Genomic DNA, 15,617 nt, shown 5'->3' on the forward strand with positions numbered 1-15,617 from the left:
CTTTAATAGGGCTATTCTTGCTATTGAATAATAAATTTTGACTATCTAATGACTATTTTATAGTTTAATAATCACTCACACACGACCTCTAAATCCTTTCAAAATAAAAGCGCCAATGTAATTTATTACCCTAAATGGCAAGATTTTTGTTTCTGACTGGTAAATCTTTACTAGTTATTAAACTATTACACAGTTAAGTAATTATTTACAAATACTCTCTTCAAATCAAAAAGCTAGTCATCTTATTTATGACTGTCAACAATGCACCTTGATCAACCTTTTAATCTCTGACATCTTTTTACCTTGGTCAACTTTTGAATGATTGTCATATTTTTATGACCTTGGTCATCTTTTTAATCATCATCTTTTTTAATCGCCATCTTTTGTCATCGTTTTAATCTTTGTCAACATTTTCTCGTTTTCATCGTTTGCCGTAGTCAACTTTTGGACTTAGTGAACTTTTTGACATAAAGGCATCTTTAATGTGAGGAGTATTTGGTCACCTCTATGATCTGAGCTAATAAACTGGAAAATTGGTAATATACCAATAAATAAGATTTTATGGGCATAGACACTTGGTCTGTTGTATTCTCACACTAAAGTCCAAGTTAGCTTAACAGATGTAGTCACTAAAAGCTATTTTCTTGCACTTTAACATGTTTCATGTTATTAGTATGGCTATGTTCTGCCAAGTCAGCAAAGTCCAGAAGTACAGTAAGCCACTGTCAAGTTGGCCACGATGAGCTGCCCTTTGTCATAGACAAACCAGTATTAAAATGTACTGGCTGCTTTCATGTGAAACAGACCTTTCTTCACAGCGAAAATGAACCTTGATTTAAAGAGCCCTATTATGCAAAATTGTTCTCCCCAACAATAAGCTTGTTTGTTGACATCACTTTATTTAGGAATTGTTTGTGCATTTAGAAAAGTTTGGTGGCTCAAATTTAAAAGCTTACATAGACAGGTAGTGTTGCTCTTTAACAGGAAGTGAGGGTTTTTGTGCAGCATGTAGACAAATGGAGAACCATACAAGGATGTTTAACTGTGCTAGGGCATTTTCACTCCTGATCTTGTTTGCTTTGATCATCAGTTGATTATTTTGGAAACTTGGTTTGATTTCTTGTCACAGAAAAATCCAAGTGTACCAAAATTCTACCACAATTGTCACATGTCTGTTACGGAAAGGAATACGCTGATTCTGTGGACTGCTGCTTGTTTTAAAGGGTCATCACCATAAGAAAGAAATAAGGCATGTGCATTTTTTTCTAACTGGATATGTATAAATAGTTGTATATTACCACAATACCAGAATGGTCCATGCTTTAATTATAATGCTTTGTCCCTGTAAGTGACTGGTAACCTTCATCAGTCCAAACCAACCAACACCCTCACATCCTGTGTTGTGTGTAAGCATGGCGACATGCTGACTCAGCTGTCTCTCTGCCTCCATGTCCACTTTTTGCTAGCAATGTTGGTATGCTGCCACATTCATTGTGACTGTTGTCTGCCTACAGAGTGATGTCTTCTCTATTCTGTGTGGCAGGTGTCATGGCAGTGTATGAAAAGCTCAGACTCAAGCTGCGCTACAAGCTCAAATACTGCCATAATCAGCGGCTCATTACCAGTTCACTTCAGGTGTCTGGGACTTGCTGAAAATTGCTTTTGACACTCAACTCAATCAGTGTTTAAATATGTTTGGTGTGTTTTTTTTATTAAAGGTGTTCAGTTATCGTCTGCTTTGATGTCTGTGCTGTTTTTAGAGTCCTGCTCAGGGCAGGACTCATGAGTACCTTCGCTGTCGCATGGTAAGTCACATCTCTACCTCTAGGACACAGCTGGAGTCAGCTGCATGAAGACTAGAAATAAACACATACTTAATTTGTTCCTTAGGGGCACCCATATCAGGTCAGAGAAACTTCTGTCTGTGATAGTGGCTGTTCTTTAGTTAAAAACATTTATCTAAATTCTGCTTTCTTATTGTTTTCTGTATTGCAGAGTAAACTATAGGTCATTGCGGTTGGAGTAAATTTTAAGAGTTTGGTTAAACTTAAACGCTGCTATAACGAGATAACGACTTAGTGTTTCGTTCTTTAATTTTTTTCTCAAAACGAAAAATCAGCTTTTAATCCAACTCCGTGCCTTGTGTCGAAAAAACAACAACACTTGAATTCCGTTTGTCGCTCATATAAAGAGAGGACGAAACGAAACAAATCTAGTTTGTTTTGTATTTTTTCCTCATGATCAACAAACCAGAAGACGAGTACAAATATGCATATAAAATACATTTATAACACAGATTGATGAATAAATATAGATTCCTATTTTATGTTATTATACTTATATTATTCTATTGGATTGGCTGGAGGAGGGACTATGTCTCTCGGCTGGCCTGAAAACTGTGTAAAAACATCAGCAGCTTCGGCAATTGACAACAAACACTAGCCCACACTACCGAGCAAAGACGCATAATAATCTCTACTATTTGTAATAATAAATTTATAAAAAAATGTAAATATAATATAAAATGAACTACTCTACATTTAATGATACAATTCCACGACATCGTTTTTTGTGCTTAATGTGCAGACACGGATAGAAATGAACAGTCGGACCTCACATCTTTCGTCACCTGGTGGTTAAAATGAGACTAGCACCCTGATTTTTTTCAGCCGGCTGCAGGATTAAAAATCCTTAGTCGGGGACGCACCCGTGGCGCGCTGGCGACGCGCATGTACTGCGGTAAAAAAGGTGGTCACTTTGAAGTGCTACGACTGTATGAAAACTGTTCCAGGTGGCTGCCTCCTGATCTGATGAGGGACTACAGTGTGTGTCTCAAAGCAGTGTCTTTGGACAGACAAAAATGTGAAACATATATATAAATATTTTTAAACACTTTTTGCCATGCGTATATAGACGTCTCTTCATATTATAATATTCAGCCTGTTTCATTTTCAACATTCAGCATGTTGAAAATACTAAAAATAACGTACAATAGTACACATTAGTATCAGTAGCAGTACGTCTGGAGGACGAGGCTCTTGCTTCAGTGTTTTCACTGTGGTAAATCAAGCATGAAGTGCAGCCTCTGGAGCAAGTGAACTGGAAAAGAGTGTGTGTATTTGTGTGCGTCACTACTTTCATAATGTGTATATACTGTACATTGTGCTGTCTAGTTGCCATGCCTGAGGTACTGAGCTCTGCTGAATGGAGCTGAGTCAATCGGAGGTTACTGCTGGCTAACCACTGTAGGAAAATTATAGCACCCTTGCTACTGTCTGCAATTGCTGGCATAACACCAACATTACCCACCCTGTGACTGTTGCTTGGATGTACCCAGCTCCATGCCTGTAAGGCTGAGAATTTGAATTAAAAGCAGTGTACTGATTCCATGGCTATAGTTGTTATACTGCACAGTAGTAGTATGTCAGTCTGCCTAGTATACGATCTTTAGCTGAAACACTAATTCAGAAGCGTGAAGTGTAAACCTACAGAAAAAGCAGAAATGCCGATTAAGCCAATCTACCTTCAAACACCTTTTAATGAAGCCGAATCTTATCCCATCCTTTTCACTGGGACATTAGTTTAAAACTGCTCTGCTATGTTTTTGACAGTTTATAATTGTTTTGGCTGATCAAACAGTCTCATGTTGAAACAACAAAGTTTCATTTGGTATTATCTATAAAGGTATGTCACACATGACTCCACAGAACTGAATTTACTTGCTAAAAGACAGATAACATCATAACAAATATAAGGGCTATAAAATGAACATCCACATCTAATACACACGCAAACGTATGGGGTGGTCAATGGTTTGGTTTGACTCCTCTGTCTCTATCTGCAGCAACATTCATTTCTGTCATACAGGGTCCCATGACCATTCAAGGCCCAAGAACAACTGTCTGTTTATGTGCTGAATCATTAGATTCTTTGTGTGTTACAGCCTTAGGTTGGACCTGGAAAAATGTACCCGTTTCAGACAAAAGCCCTTGTTTATCTCAACGTCTCTGAGTATTCAGCCAGTGTTATTTAGTATGAAGTAGAAAAAGAGGTAGTGCTGCTGAAGGTTTGCTTAATAATTATAAGGCACCGAGGAAGTACAAGCTACTGTGTCTGTCTGCGATCATACAGCGTGGGACAGCGCAACTATTAGCTTGGCTTACTAGATTTTATTTTGGAATTTGCTGTTTTTTCATCACCTTCCTTCTTCGATGAAATGCCTTCTGTTTTCACTGAAAGTTAACCTCTCATACACACTACTAAAACGCTAGCTCTCATGCAAACTACTAAACTGCTAGCTCTCATACACAATACTAAAATGCTACTCTCATACACACTACTGAAATGCTAGCTCTCATACACAATACTAAAACGCTACTCTCATACACACTACTGAAACGCTACTCTCATACACACTACTGAAACGCTAGCTGTCATACACGCTACTAAAACGCTAGGTCTCGTGCAAACTACTGAAACGCTACTCTCATACACACTACTGAAACGCTACTCTCATACACACTACTGAAACGCTAGCTGTCATACACGCTACTAAAACGCTAGGTCTCGTGCAAACTACTGAAACGCTACTCTCATACACACTACTGAAACGCTAGCTCTCATACACACTACTAAAACGCTAGCTCTCATGCAAACTTCTGAAACGCTACTCTCATACACACTACTGAAACGCTAGCTCTCATACACAATACTAAAACGCTACTCTCATACACGCTACTGAAACGCTAGCTCTCATACACACTACTAAAACGCTAGCTCTCATGCAAACTACTGAAACGCTACTCTCATACACACTACTGAAACGCTAGCTCTCATACACACTACTAAAACGCTAGCTCTCATGCAAACTACTGAAACGCTAGCTCAATATACACAACTACTAAAACGCTAGCTCTAGAATAGCTAGCTAGAATTATGTCCCGCATGGCACCTCATAGAGACAGATGCAAGATACTGATAACTTCTCTACAACTCTAAATAATGTTTTTCCTCTAAAACAAACACAACGGCCGTCTACACTCAAGGCTAAAAACAGATTAGCTTCTGTGCACTGCTGATAATTTGGGCTCTGTTCCCTCTCGCAGTCTAATTATTGTAATTCCTTTCAGTTGGAGAACAAAGTGACTGATCTGAGGATTAGTCCTGTAAACCTGAGGATTAGACCAGTGAATGCTGGGATGCCCTCTACCAGTTCACTGCGTACCTTCAAAAACCTTGGTGAAATATAATTTGTGCTTATGAAATACAAACACTGGTGTCACAGCATGCAGGAAATGAGGAAATATCAAACCTATTAGAGCTGATGAAAATAAAGGAAGACAAACATGAAAAGTGCTATAAGCAAGAATTTGATGTGCTGAATTGAATCTAGTTGATAGAACAAAGGTCAAGGTATTAGAATGAAATTATTGGTTTGATTTTGCCCAGTGGGTAGAGTGTTGGTCTGGAGGTCAGGAGGTTGCCTGTTCAAATCGAGTTGATCCAACTAGGTGTGTCTTTGAGCAAGACACCTAACACTACCTCCCTGAGCACCCCATGGATGGCTGCTTACTGCTACTACTTGTGTGTGTGGATCAAATGCAAAGAAAATAATTTCCCCAAGGGGATTAATAAAGTTTGACTTATCTTATTATAGTTTATTTTATTGGATACATTGTTTTAATTAATATATGAATGTGGCCAACATGGTGACCAGGCAGGTGGTTAGATTCCAGGGTCACGCAGGTGTCTTGCTTTGTGTTGTTCTCCCCGTGCCTGCATACTATATGTTTTCTCCAGCTACTCTGGTTTCCTCCCACTGTCGACTGGAGATTGTGTGTGGGCAGCAGTGAGTGGTTTGTCTGTCTATAAGTGATGGACCAGTGACCTGTCCATGTTGTTTTCTACCTCTTGCCCGACTGACAGGTCTCACCGATCAATGTTCTTCAATGTGCCAGAGACACTTGCAAGGACCAGGTGGTAGAAAACAAGTGATATTGTGGCTCTGATATAAACATTAGAAATAATGTGAGGTCTGCAAGTGTGCTTCTGTAACTTGAGGAATACCTTTCGTAAATTTTTACTTATAAATAATGCAGTCTCAAAATCATTTTAAAGACAGTTTAAGAGACTGTTTCTCCTGCTTTATAGACTTCACAGGATCCAGCGATGCACCAATATTAGTCTATATTCTATATATTAGTCTTTTCCAGGGTTTTCGATTATACCAATAGTGGGATCCAGCAATATACTAATAAAGGAAATGAGAAAAGCATATACATTGTACTTTATTGTCACTAATTTATTTAAAAAAAAACATTTTAATTTACAGGTATTAATATGTGCACGTACCATGCTGGGATAAATTTGGGGAAATGTTTCTTTGCTTTTCCTGCCTTATCTCACACCAGAGATTCAGTTCACAATCCGCAAATCATAGATCAGCAATTCTGCTGATGTGATTGGAGAAGAGGCGGAGAGGTGGAGCCAACCAGTTGTGAGTGAAATCTTGAGTTTAGTTAGATCCCAAAACTCCCATATAAATGTGATAATTACGGTGAAAGTTGCATTACTGGTTCTATTTAAACATGTTAATGGTTTCTAAAAATTGCACCAGAACCTGAACAAGAGTTCAGGTGGTGCTAATGCGTTGTTCTGGTGTCCGCAGGACTACTCTAACCAAGCGCTCATTGAGTAGTTCTCTCACCCCAAGACAAGGACGGTTGAGGAGGGAGGAGCTAGAGTGTGTGTGTGTGTCAGTGTTTGGACAGCGGTGCTACAGTCATAGTGCTGCAACACAACAACGATTTAGAAGAAGTGTTTGGTTGCTACAAAAGTCCCAGCAGTAATATGTTTAAATTATTTGACATTGATGATGTTACACAAGGAATTGCCATCTATGAGCACTAAAGAAAAGAAAAAGTTTACCCATGATCCTTTGCAACCATTCAATATAAGTACTTTAATAATTTGCTTTAATTTGAGCTCTTTTAGACATGTTGAACAATTGTTTATTTTTCTATATTGTTTATTCACTTACACATCTAAGTTGTCAGAATACATGTATGGTTCATATTAATGAAGCATTTCAAATCTCAGTTTATATCACTGTTTTATCTTGTGTCTCCACTAGGTGGCTCTTCTTGGCCTGGACCTTTTATCTGCCTTATTAACAAGGTTACAGGACAGGTTCCGGGCCCAGGTGGGAACAGGTACAGTTCAGATTTGAATGTGCTTCATTGTGATAAGTTTTTAATTAGGTTTATATGTTGTTTAGTGACCTTTGATTAGTGTGTTGTACCCTTTTGTCTGTTACGGATTTAATATTTGAGCACTTGAAGCAAAGAAGACTCTGTTGTTTTTAGTTGAGTTCATCATTAAAGTTTTATGCATCAGACACATTTTAATTATACAACTTATAGAACAGCATTTGAACTAAACACGCTCCAACATACACTCCCCTGAAAGCCTGCTTTGACTTGTTTAGTAACAACTAAATATGTTGCCAATCAGATTGCGCTGAAGTGGGTGTGTCTTTGACATGGAAATGTTGTTTCCACACCCTTGTAGTTTCTGGCTACTTCCTTTCAGTCATCTGTACTTAAGTTAAATAAGAATGACTCTAAAAGTCCTCCCTTATCTTTCTGTCCTGACTTTCTTGCTGTTTATAAGGGGATCTACTGGGAGCTATTGTGGGACTTGCCCCAATGCTCCATTGAGTTGCAAAAAGTCTCATGCCCACTCATACTAAGAATCTTCTTTCTGCCTTTGTCTTTCTTCAGTTCTGCCAAGCCTTATAGATCGTCTAGGAGATGCCAAAGACCAAGTGCGAGACCAAGACCAAACAGTGCTGCTAAAGATCATGGAACAAGCGGCCACCCCACAGGTACCAACACACATGTAGAACTCCACATATATCAAGTTTTGCTGTACTGTACTCTGCTGGCGTTGAACAACGGCATACAAATATACTCAGTAAAACAAACAGAATTCTGAAATTTGCGGCATATTAGCAGCTTCACAAAAACTAAGACGTGTTAGTTAGAATAAATTTGTCATCAGCTGGTTGGCTAGATAAACTGGCTGCTTTCCTTCTGCATTTTAGTGAGGTGATTCATAGCAACAGCCATACATTTAAATTAAAATAGCCAAAACAAAAATAGCTTTGGTTGTTAGACTTCATAGATAATTTGTGAAATCAAAACAATATTTTGGTGACAGTTCTCTGAGATCTGCATCAAGTCAGTGGCCTTGTGTGTTGATGATTGCCTAGGCTATAATGTGTTTGCTGTGTGTGTGGTCACAGTATGTATGGGACAGGATGCTAGGAGGCTTCAAACACAAGAACAACAGGACCAGAGAAGGAGTTTGCCTTTGTCTCATCGCCACACTGAACATGTGAGTCCTATTTATTTTTGTATTCAACATGTTTCCCTGAATTTAATAGTAAAAATTCGTTACTGTATATTACTAAATGCTAAATTAGCCACTACTAAAATTTGCCAATGCAATCCATTTATTTTAGTAGGATTTTAGGAGCAGGAATTCATGTGTCTGTTGTAATTTATATATTTCAGGTATGGAGCTCAAGGTCTGACTCTTAGTAAAATTGTTCCCCACATATGCAACCTTCTCGGGGACCCCACAAGCCAGGTAAAATAATAAAAAAAATGAAGAACACCACCACAGAATAACTTATCTACCAGCTAGTTTTTTTAATGAATATATATCAGATATAAGGGAGGTTTGCAGTATTTGGTGAGACTTTATTCATGTTTAGAGTGAGAATCAGACATAATACTCCATCTAGTGGCAGAATAAGACAAGGCAGGTGTTCAGCTGCTGGACCATGATCCAACCATGATGGGGTCTTTGTAGCTTTGGCTACAAAGACCCCAACACTGAATAAACTTTTGACTGATTTTGTCATCAGGTACGTGATGGAGCTATGAGCTGCCTGGTGGAAATCTACAGGCACGTGGGTGAGCGCGTGAGAATGGACCTCAGCAAAAAGGGCCTTCCACAGTCACGGTACGTTGCTGTTTGTCTCACTGCACTTATCCCTCCCCACACCACATGTCTTTTCACACAGTTTGTTTTCAGGTTTTATTTGGTGAACAATTTACACTTGCTTCTACACCTGATGGAATTGTTTGCACCTTTTGTCCTGAAACCTAGAAATTGACCCCCTGTTAGTATTTTACACATTTTCCAAAAATTTAAGTGAAACATGAGACCCGATGTGTTGTCTCTCAGCTGTTCTAGGTTCTTAGCTTATACTCGCCTTGTTTTGTTCTTCTTGTGAACCTGCCCTGTATTGTTGGACAATTGCCTGTTCTCTTTACTGAAAAAAGTGTGTGAAAGTGTGAAATGTAGTTTCTAATTTAAAATTTATGTAGAAGGAGGGCACAGAAGCCACCACCCACACAGATTTGGTAAGTGGATCTAAGACCGGAGAACCAGCGTTATTTTGCACAGATAGAGCATGGCAGTTTTATACCGGTCATAGGCTATTTGTAGGAAAAGGAAAAGACGGGAAGGGAAAAAGTATGTATCAGAAAACCTTCCTAAGGTAGTGATAGGGCTTTTAACTGACTGCTACTTTTTAGCTGAAACTACCTTAAACAGGCCTTAGCCAGAGATGTGCACTAGTGGACCTTTTTCTTGGGCCAATGAGAAGAACTCTGAGATGTTTTGAACCTGGGGGAAGGTTGCCAAAAGAAGAAACAATGGAACTATAGCTAACAGTTTGTGGGACTGGAGAAAAAAGGACTCCCATGCTCTTTGTGCTTTTTATCGATACATTTCACACATTTTTAAATGCATTATTCTTGTCATCTTAAGCTAATTATCCACAAATGCAGCACTCACCCTGAAAGGTCACCTGACATCACCCTCCAGGCAAGCAAATACAGAAACTGCAATAGACACATAAGTACACAACAAGACCTTGGATGCTAATGTGGGCAACTGCTAGCTACACTGGACAAAGTTACTGATACAGCGGTTACCAAAGCATCTGTTTCCCAGGCTACTCTGGTTGGCTAAAGAAAAAGAGCCAACACTACATTACATAGCATTACAGCATTACATTAACCCCACCATCCACCAGTAATGCAGAACACAAATTACATCTCTATAATATAGTCCAGTCCACCCAAAGATGCAATTTAAACACCATCATAGCTGAATTAAAACAATATAGTCTCAGGTTTTAAGTCCTTTTTTACACCATACTGTACGTCTTTCAAATTCATCCCAGCTACCCCTTCCCCTCATTTTAACGCCAGCTAGTCATCAGTGTAGCTGTGTTAGATGTCATCTATTTTAGTCTCGGGGCACTTACCACTTTTAAAGTGCTAGAAGATGTTCAGAGTCCATCTCTCTGTATTTTTGACACTTGTATTAATCTTTTTTTCTTTTATTATATATCATTGTTCCAACAAACCTGTTTGAATTAAAATGTAAAAAAATTGTCCTGCTCTATTTGTGCATTTATAGGTTGAATGTAATCTTCAGCAAATTTGATGAAGTCCAAAGATCTGGCAACATGATCTCATCCTCCGGCTCAGGTAAGCACTGGACTTGTGAGTCATTGTTTTTGAGTTCAGTGCTCCAGTGTTTGAGTTTTGTGATGGCTATTTATATGTGTGTATGTGTGTGTATGTGTGTGTGTGGGTGGGTGGGTGTGTGTGTGTGTAGTATATATAAAATCTTCTTAAAATGGACTGTGGTGTAGTCCTCCATTCATTGTTCAACATTTTTCTTGCTAACTCTGAAGACTGTGTGAAGTGGACAGAACAATGAGCATGTACATTATTCCAATAAGTGCTCAGTATAATATCCCTGCCTGTCTTGCTCTGGCTTCTGAGTGCATTTGTGTTTTTTAAAAAGCGTTAAATATTTAGGTGGTTATGACTCTCCTGTGTCAGGAATTTTCAACTTCATTTAGAATTATTATATTGTATTCTGTATGTATTTTACGTGTGTAGTGTGTCTCAATGGGGGCATTTCAGGCTAGATGGACTGCCCACAGGTGCTAATTTTACTCAGACCCAAACAGACTTACAGAGATGTCTCACTATACATACCACGTCAAAACAAACAGACTGAGAAGTTTTTTTTCTCGTATGTGTTACCTTTCTGACCACTTTTGAAAACTAAAAGTCATGACTTGTACAGTAAGAATGGAATCAATGGCAGTGTTTAATTGAATATAGCTGTTTAGGTGTTGCTAATAAAGTGGCCAATGAGTGTAGAGCATAGCTGTACTGGTAAGTGATGGCCAGCTCAGAACCACCAAGTTATAAAGGTTTCTAAGGTTTCTAAGGAGGTGAAGGGAAAACAGGGATGAACTGCACTAGATTTGGAGCAAAGCAAAAGTGTATCCACTACCTACTGTAGCATGAAACAAAGTGTGACATGAATCTACACAGTTAACCAAAATCAACCCTGACTACCCTGAACCCTGGTAATAAAATTATGATCATCACCTAAACCTTAGCATGCCATACATAAACTTCTGAGCACATAACACTTCATATTATGATCCTGTATAGGGCTGCAACAACGAATCGATAATAATCGTTGACGGAAATTTATCAAAAATGATTCGCCATTATCGATTAGTCGGGCTGCTCATTTGACTATGCAGCGTGTTAAATAAGCAAAATTTACTTTGTTAATTTATCTGTTCTGTCGCGAGCTTCTGCTGGCCCTACAATCATCTCTTTCGCTACATAGTGAACGGCGCCACTACAGAACAGCGCAACTTAAACGGTGCAGACACTAAATGTAACAGCAGCATTATTAGTCACTGTTACCTCAGAGCCAGAAGAAGCTCAGGAGTCTGTGTGGATATTCTCCTTTGTCTTCCTGGGTTTTCTCCCACAGTCACGTTGACTGGAGCTGCTGCAGATCTTCACATTGGAATAAAACTCTATGCTTGCTTTGTTTAATGAAGCTAAGTTTTATCATTCAAACTCTGGATTTTGTGTTTTGTTTGAGATCTAAAGAGTCAAAATCAAAATTTAGTTAAAAAAAACCCTGATAAGGGATTTCTTAAAAGCAAAACATCAAATAATATATATCATTTTATTTTAATTCGATTAATCGAAAAAGTAATTGAAAGATTAACCGATTGTCAAAATAATCGTTTGTTGCAGCCCTAATCCTGTAATCCTGTGAGTCCAAGAGTGAATAGATACCTTCAAACATGTAAAATTCATATCATGAGTCAATATACTGTACTTGCTTTTGGACAGTTCAGTGTCTAGAAACATATAGAAATAAATTTCGGACTGGGTGAACCACAACTAAATACATTAAATTAGTCCAAAACATAAAATATCAAAAATAAAGAAATTGTGCTAAGTTTGTTTAGAACCATGACTCATATTAGCACTTAGCTGAGTATCGTATTCATCATTGTCAGCTTCTTGTGCAAAATAGTGCTGACTTTAAGTTATGTGCCTCAAAGCTGCCAAATTACTGATTTAATGTGACAGATGCTAACGGCCTAGAAATAAACAGAGTTAGGCGTTATAATGTGTCATAATGTAGTGAGTTTTCATGCATTACATCAATGATGTTAACGAACAGGTAATCAATGGAACAAAACCACACTGGCCTCCTTCTATTCATAGTGTTGTAATGATAAAGACAAGGAATTCCTCCTCATACTTGTAATATGTGATATCTACCTATGAAATAGATAGAGGCAGCGGGATCTGTATGTTTAGGCAAGGGGAATAGAAAAAGGGGGCAGAGCTACTGTGGAGGGAAAGATAGAGGAGTAGGATACAGAGAAAAAACAAAGTGGCCACTGCTATAACACAGTTGAGTGATAAACAGTGGGCGAGAAATGTAGGGCAGAGACTAAGGAGAGAGAGAGAGAGCGAGCGGGGGAGAGCTATCTATCAGATGAGCAGCAGCATTCCTCTGTGACTTCAGTGTGTAGTGGACGTGCACCATGACAGCTGGAGAAGGTAAGAAAGAGAATAGGGTTCCTCTTTACTAAGGTTTATATCGTACATAGGTAGCACTGTTTGATTACAAAGCATTTTTTGATAAAATGAAAACAACTCTCATGTAATTTGTCTGTCTGCAGTGAACCATGTTTTGATTCAGCCTCCTTTAAAAATAAACCTTCTTCTCTACAGTATAGTCCCACTGATGCTTTAAGTCACAGGACACTGTGTTGCCTCCGAGTGAATAGTTGTTTTTGTTGTGGTGCAGCGCAGCAGTCCAATGCTTCCTTTTCTTCCTCCTGTTTTTACTCTGTGCAAATGGGCCCAGCTCCAGTAGCTGGTCTGAAACAACACTTGCTTCGTCTTAGTCCAGTTCTGCTTTAGGTGAGGAGCATTTCTGTTGATATGTGCACTCTTTAGATGTCTGTTTGTTATTCAATCCACTGATTTATCTTTATTCATACAGCAGTAGCAAGTTCATTTGGAGTTAACTTGACTTGCCATCGTAAGATTTAATTGCAAACCCTTTGTTTACAATTGTGATCTGCCAGATACCTCCTGCAGATTTTGCGTTGTCCCACTTTTGTTTCTGTGTACCACTGAATTGAATGCATACCCTGAAATAGACAAATGTACTTCTTAACAGTAAGGGGCATCAGTGAAACTGAAACAGTGCTGATAACAGTGATGGGTCAGCAAGTAAGGTCAGGTCCATTACTGGCAATTAAAAGGTTCCACTGAGATCCAGCATTTTCAGTTAATACAGTATAGATGTGAATATCTCAGATAATTAATTGATCATTTATTTTTTTTATCAGCAAATACAATTGGACATTTTATTCCAGGATCTATAGTCCTACATCCACAGTATTCTAATATTGCTTTGAACCATCTCCAGTAGCCATCTCTAAAAAACAGTTGACAGTTTAGACTTTTGTGTATCTGCCTTCAGCGTGTTGCTGTTACATTTACTTTGCCTACACTGCAACTCTGTCATTTCCCAAAGCTGAGGCTGCTGTGACAAGCAGAGCTTATCTACATTAGTCGCCTTCATCACTATCATGTCAGCGATCAAAGTGAAGGTAAGAAAATGTTCCAGGATTAAAAAGACGATCAAAGCCTTGCGTCTGCCAGTCTCACGGAGTTGAGTGGACACGAGTGAGGCTGTGCCTAAGTGGGGGCTTGAGCGCTGTGTGTGTTGAACCATGTGTTGCATGATGGAGGAAATGTAGGTGGGTGGACAAAAAGTGGGTGGACAAAAAGAAGGAATTTATGAAACCCCTTTGATCAACGCGCAGGCAGAAAGAAAGCTTAATGAGTGTTGCGTATCTGGGAAATTCATCTAGCTTTTAAGCTGTCTAAACCCCATCTATTCTATACAGTAACTTGAGTTTTGAGTGCAATTATGTATTTGTCTCCTCCGTAATATTCACAGCATATTGAATGTAACCTGAAAGAGAATGCTGTTCTGTATAACCTCTGTAACACTTCTTAAACTTTAGTTAACAATCCATTAATCAGCTCCAAATTGTTTTAGAGATTTTACTGCATTATGATATTACACCTGTTTCAGACCCTTGCAAAGGGCCTTTTATCTGCTCTATATCAGACCTATGTAACCTGAGATCACCCGATGAACAGCTTCTATGTATTCCAGAGACTTGTGTCAGACCTAAACTTTGATTGCCTAAGACCAGATCAGCCTAGTCAGCAATTAGCTTTATGTTGTCTTTATGTTTATCTTCTTCTTCTTTGCCTCTTTTTGAACATTTTAATTGTTCAATTTTTTGTCTTTATTTCTAACTGTTGTGTCAGACTTCCTGAATGTTCCTGAATCCAATTCCATGGTTTGGAATGGAGTGTTTATGTACAGGAAACTCCCCAGGAAGAAACAGGGATTACCTGGTTTCAGAGCCACAGCCATCCAGGCATTTTGAGGATGCTACAGTATGCCATTAATCAAGACAAGACGAGAGAACTGGATGAATTGCTGTCTTGTGAATGGTGTGATTGTCTCCCCTACTGTGGCTGTGAAGCCAAACGGACAAGTAGGCCTCTGTTACTCCGGTTAAACAGACTGTTCAGATGAAAGATGATTGGCATAATGAGATACTGCATTAATGGTGGCCTCTCTGCAAACACACAGCTTATCTGTGGCAACTCTTCTGAAATCTGTACAAACACACAAACCCCGTTGTCAAGAGATTGATGTGATGTTTTTAAAATGATGGTCATTTTGTGAGTGGCAGATGCTAAGAGCATGAATGGGTTGTTTTGCTAATAATAAAACTAAAGAGTGTTAGACAGCTGATGTCTGTGATGATGGCAGTTGGCAGTGTGTTGATACCAATTCTGTACTGACTGGCCTTAAACTTACATCTTATTAGATTGTTTTTTATACACTGGAGCTGAAACTGAGATGGTTTGCAAGAACATTTCTGTTGTTTATTAAAACAGTGGCTTAGCCCATTTTTTTATCTAAATCTGGTTGCACCAGAAGACGTGGCTCCCAATTAAACTGTCTAACATGAGTTAGAACATAAACCCGACCCAGTAGCATTGTAAGGTGCTCCGTGTTTGTTTGGTGGAGATTTAGGATAGAATTTGACTGTGCTGTAGTTCAGTAAGGTTCTGATATTACTGCTAGCT

General features: G+C 38.8%; 1 protein-coding gene and 1 non-coding gene across 2 annotated transcripts in view; one reads left to right on the top strand and one right to left on the bottom strand.

The window, feature by feature from the left end:
• clasp1a (cytoplasmic linker associated protein 1a) overlaps positions 1 to 15,617 on the top strand; it is a 52,223-nt gene that overhangs the window by 9,400 nt on the left and 27,206 nt on the right. The window contains exons 3-8 of the mRNA XM_055504909.1: positions 7,133 to 7,211; positions 7,782 to 7,885; positions 8,306 to 8,397; positions 8,577 to 8,652; positions 8,933 to 9,030; positions 10,501 to 10,571. Of these exons, the coding sequence (XP_055360884.1) occupies positions 7,133 to 7,211; positions 7,782 to 7,885; positions 8,306 to 8,397; positions 8,577 to 8,652; positions 8,933 to 9,030; positions 10,501 to 10,571 (520 nt within the window). The remainder of the gene's footprint in view (positions 1 to 7,132; positions 7,212 to 7,781; positions 7,886 to 8,305; positions 8,398 to 8,576; positions 8,653 to 8,932; positions 9,031 to 10,500; positions 10,572 to 15,617) is intronic.
• Positions 6,597 to 6,723, bottom strand: LOC114847857 (U4atac minor spliceosomal RNA). Its single transcript, XR_003784288.1, has one exon. It is a non-coding gene; the product is annotated as a U4atac minor spliceosomal RNA (small nuclear RNA).

Source organism: Betta splendens, chromosome 21 (assembly GCF_900634795.4).
Source record: "Betta splendens chromosome 21, fBetSpl5.4, whole genome shotgun sequence".
In the NCBI taxonomy this organism is placed as follows: domain Eukaryota; kingdom Metazoa; phylum Chordata; class Actinopteri; order Anabantiformes; family Osphronemidae; genus Betta; species Betta splendens.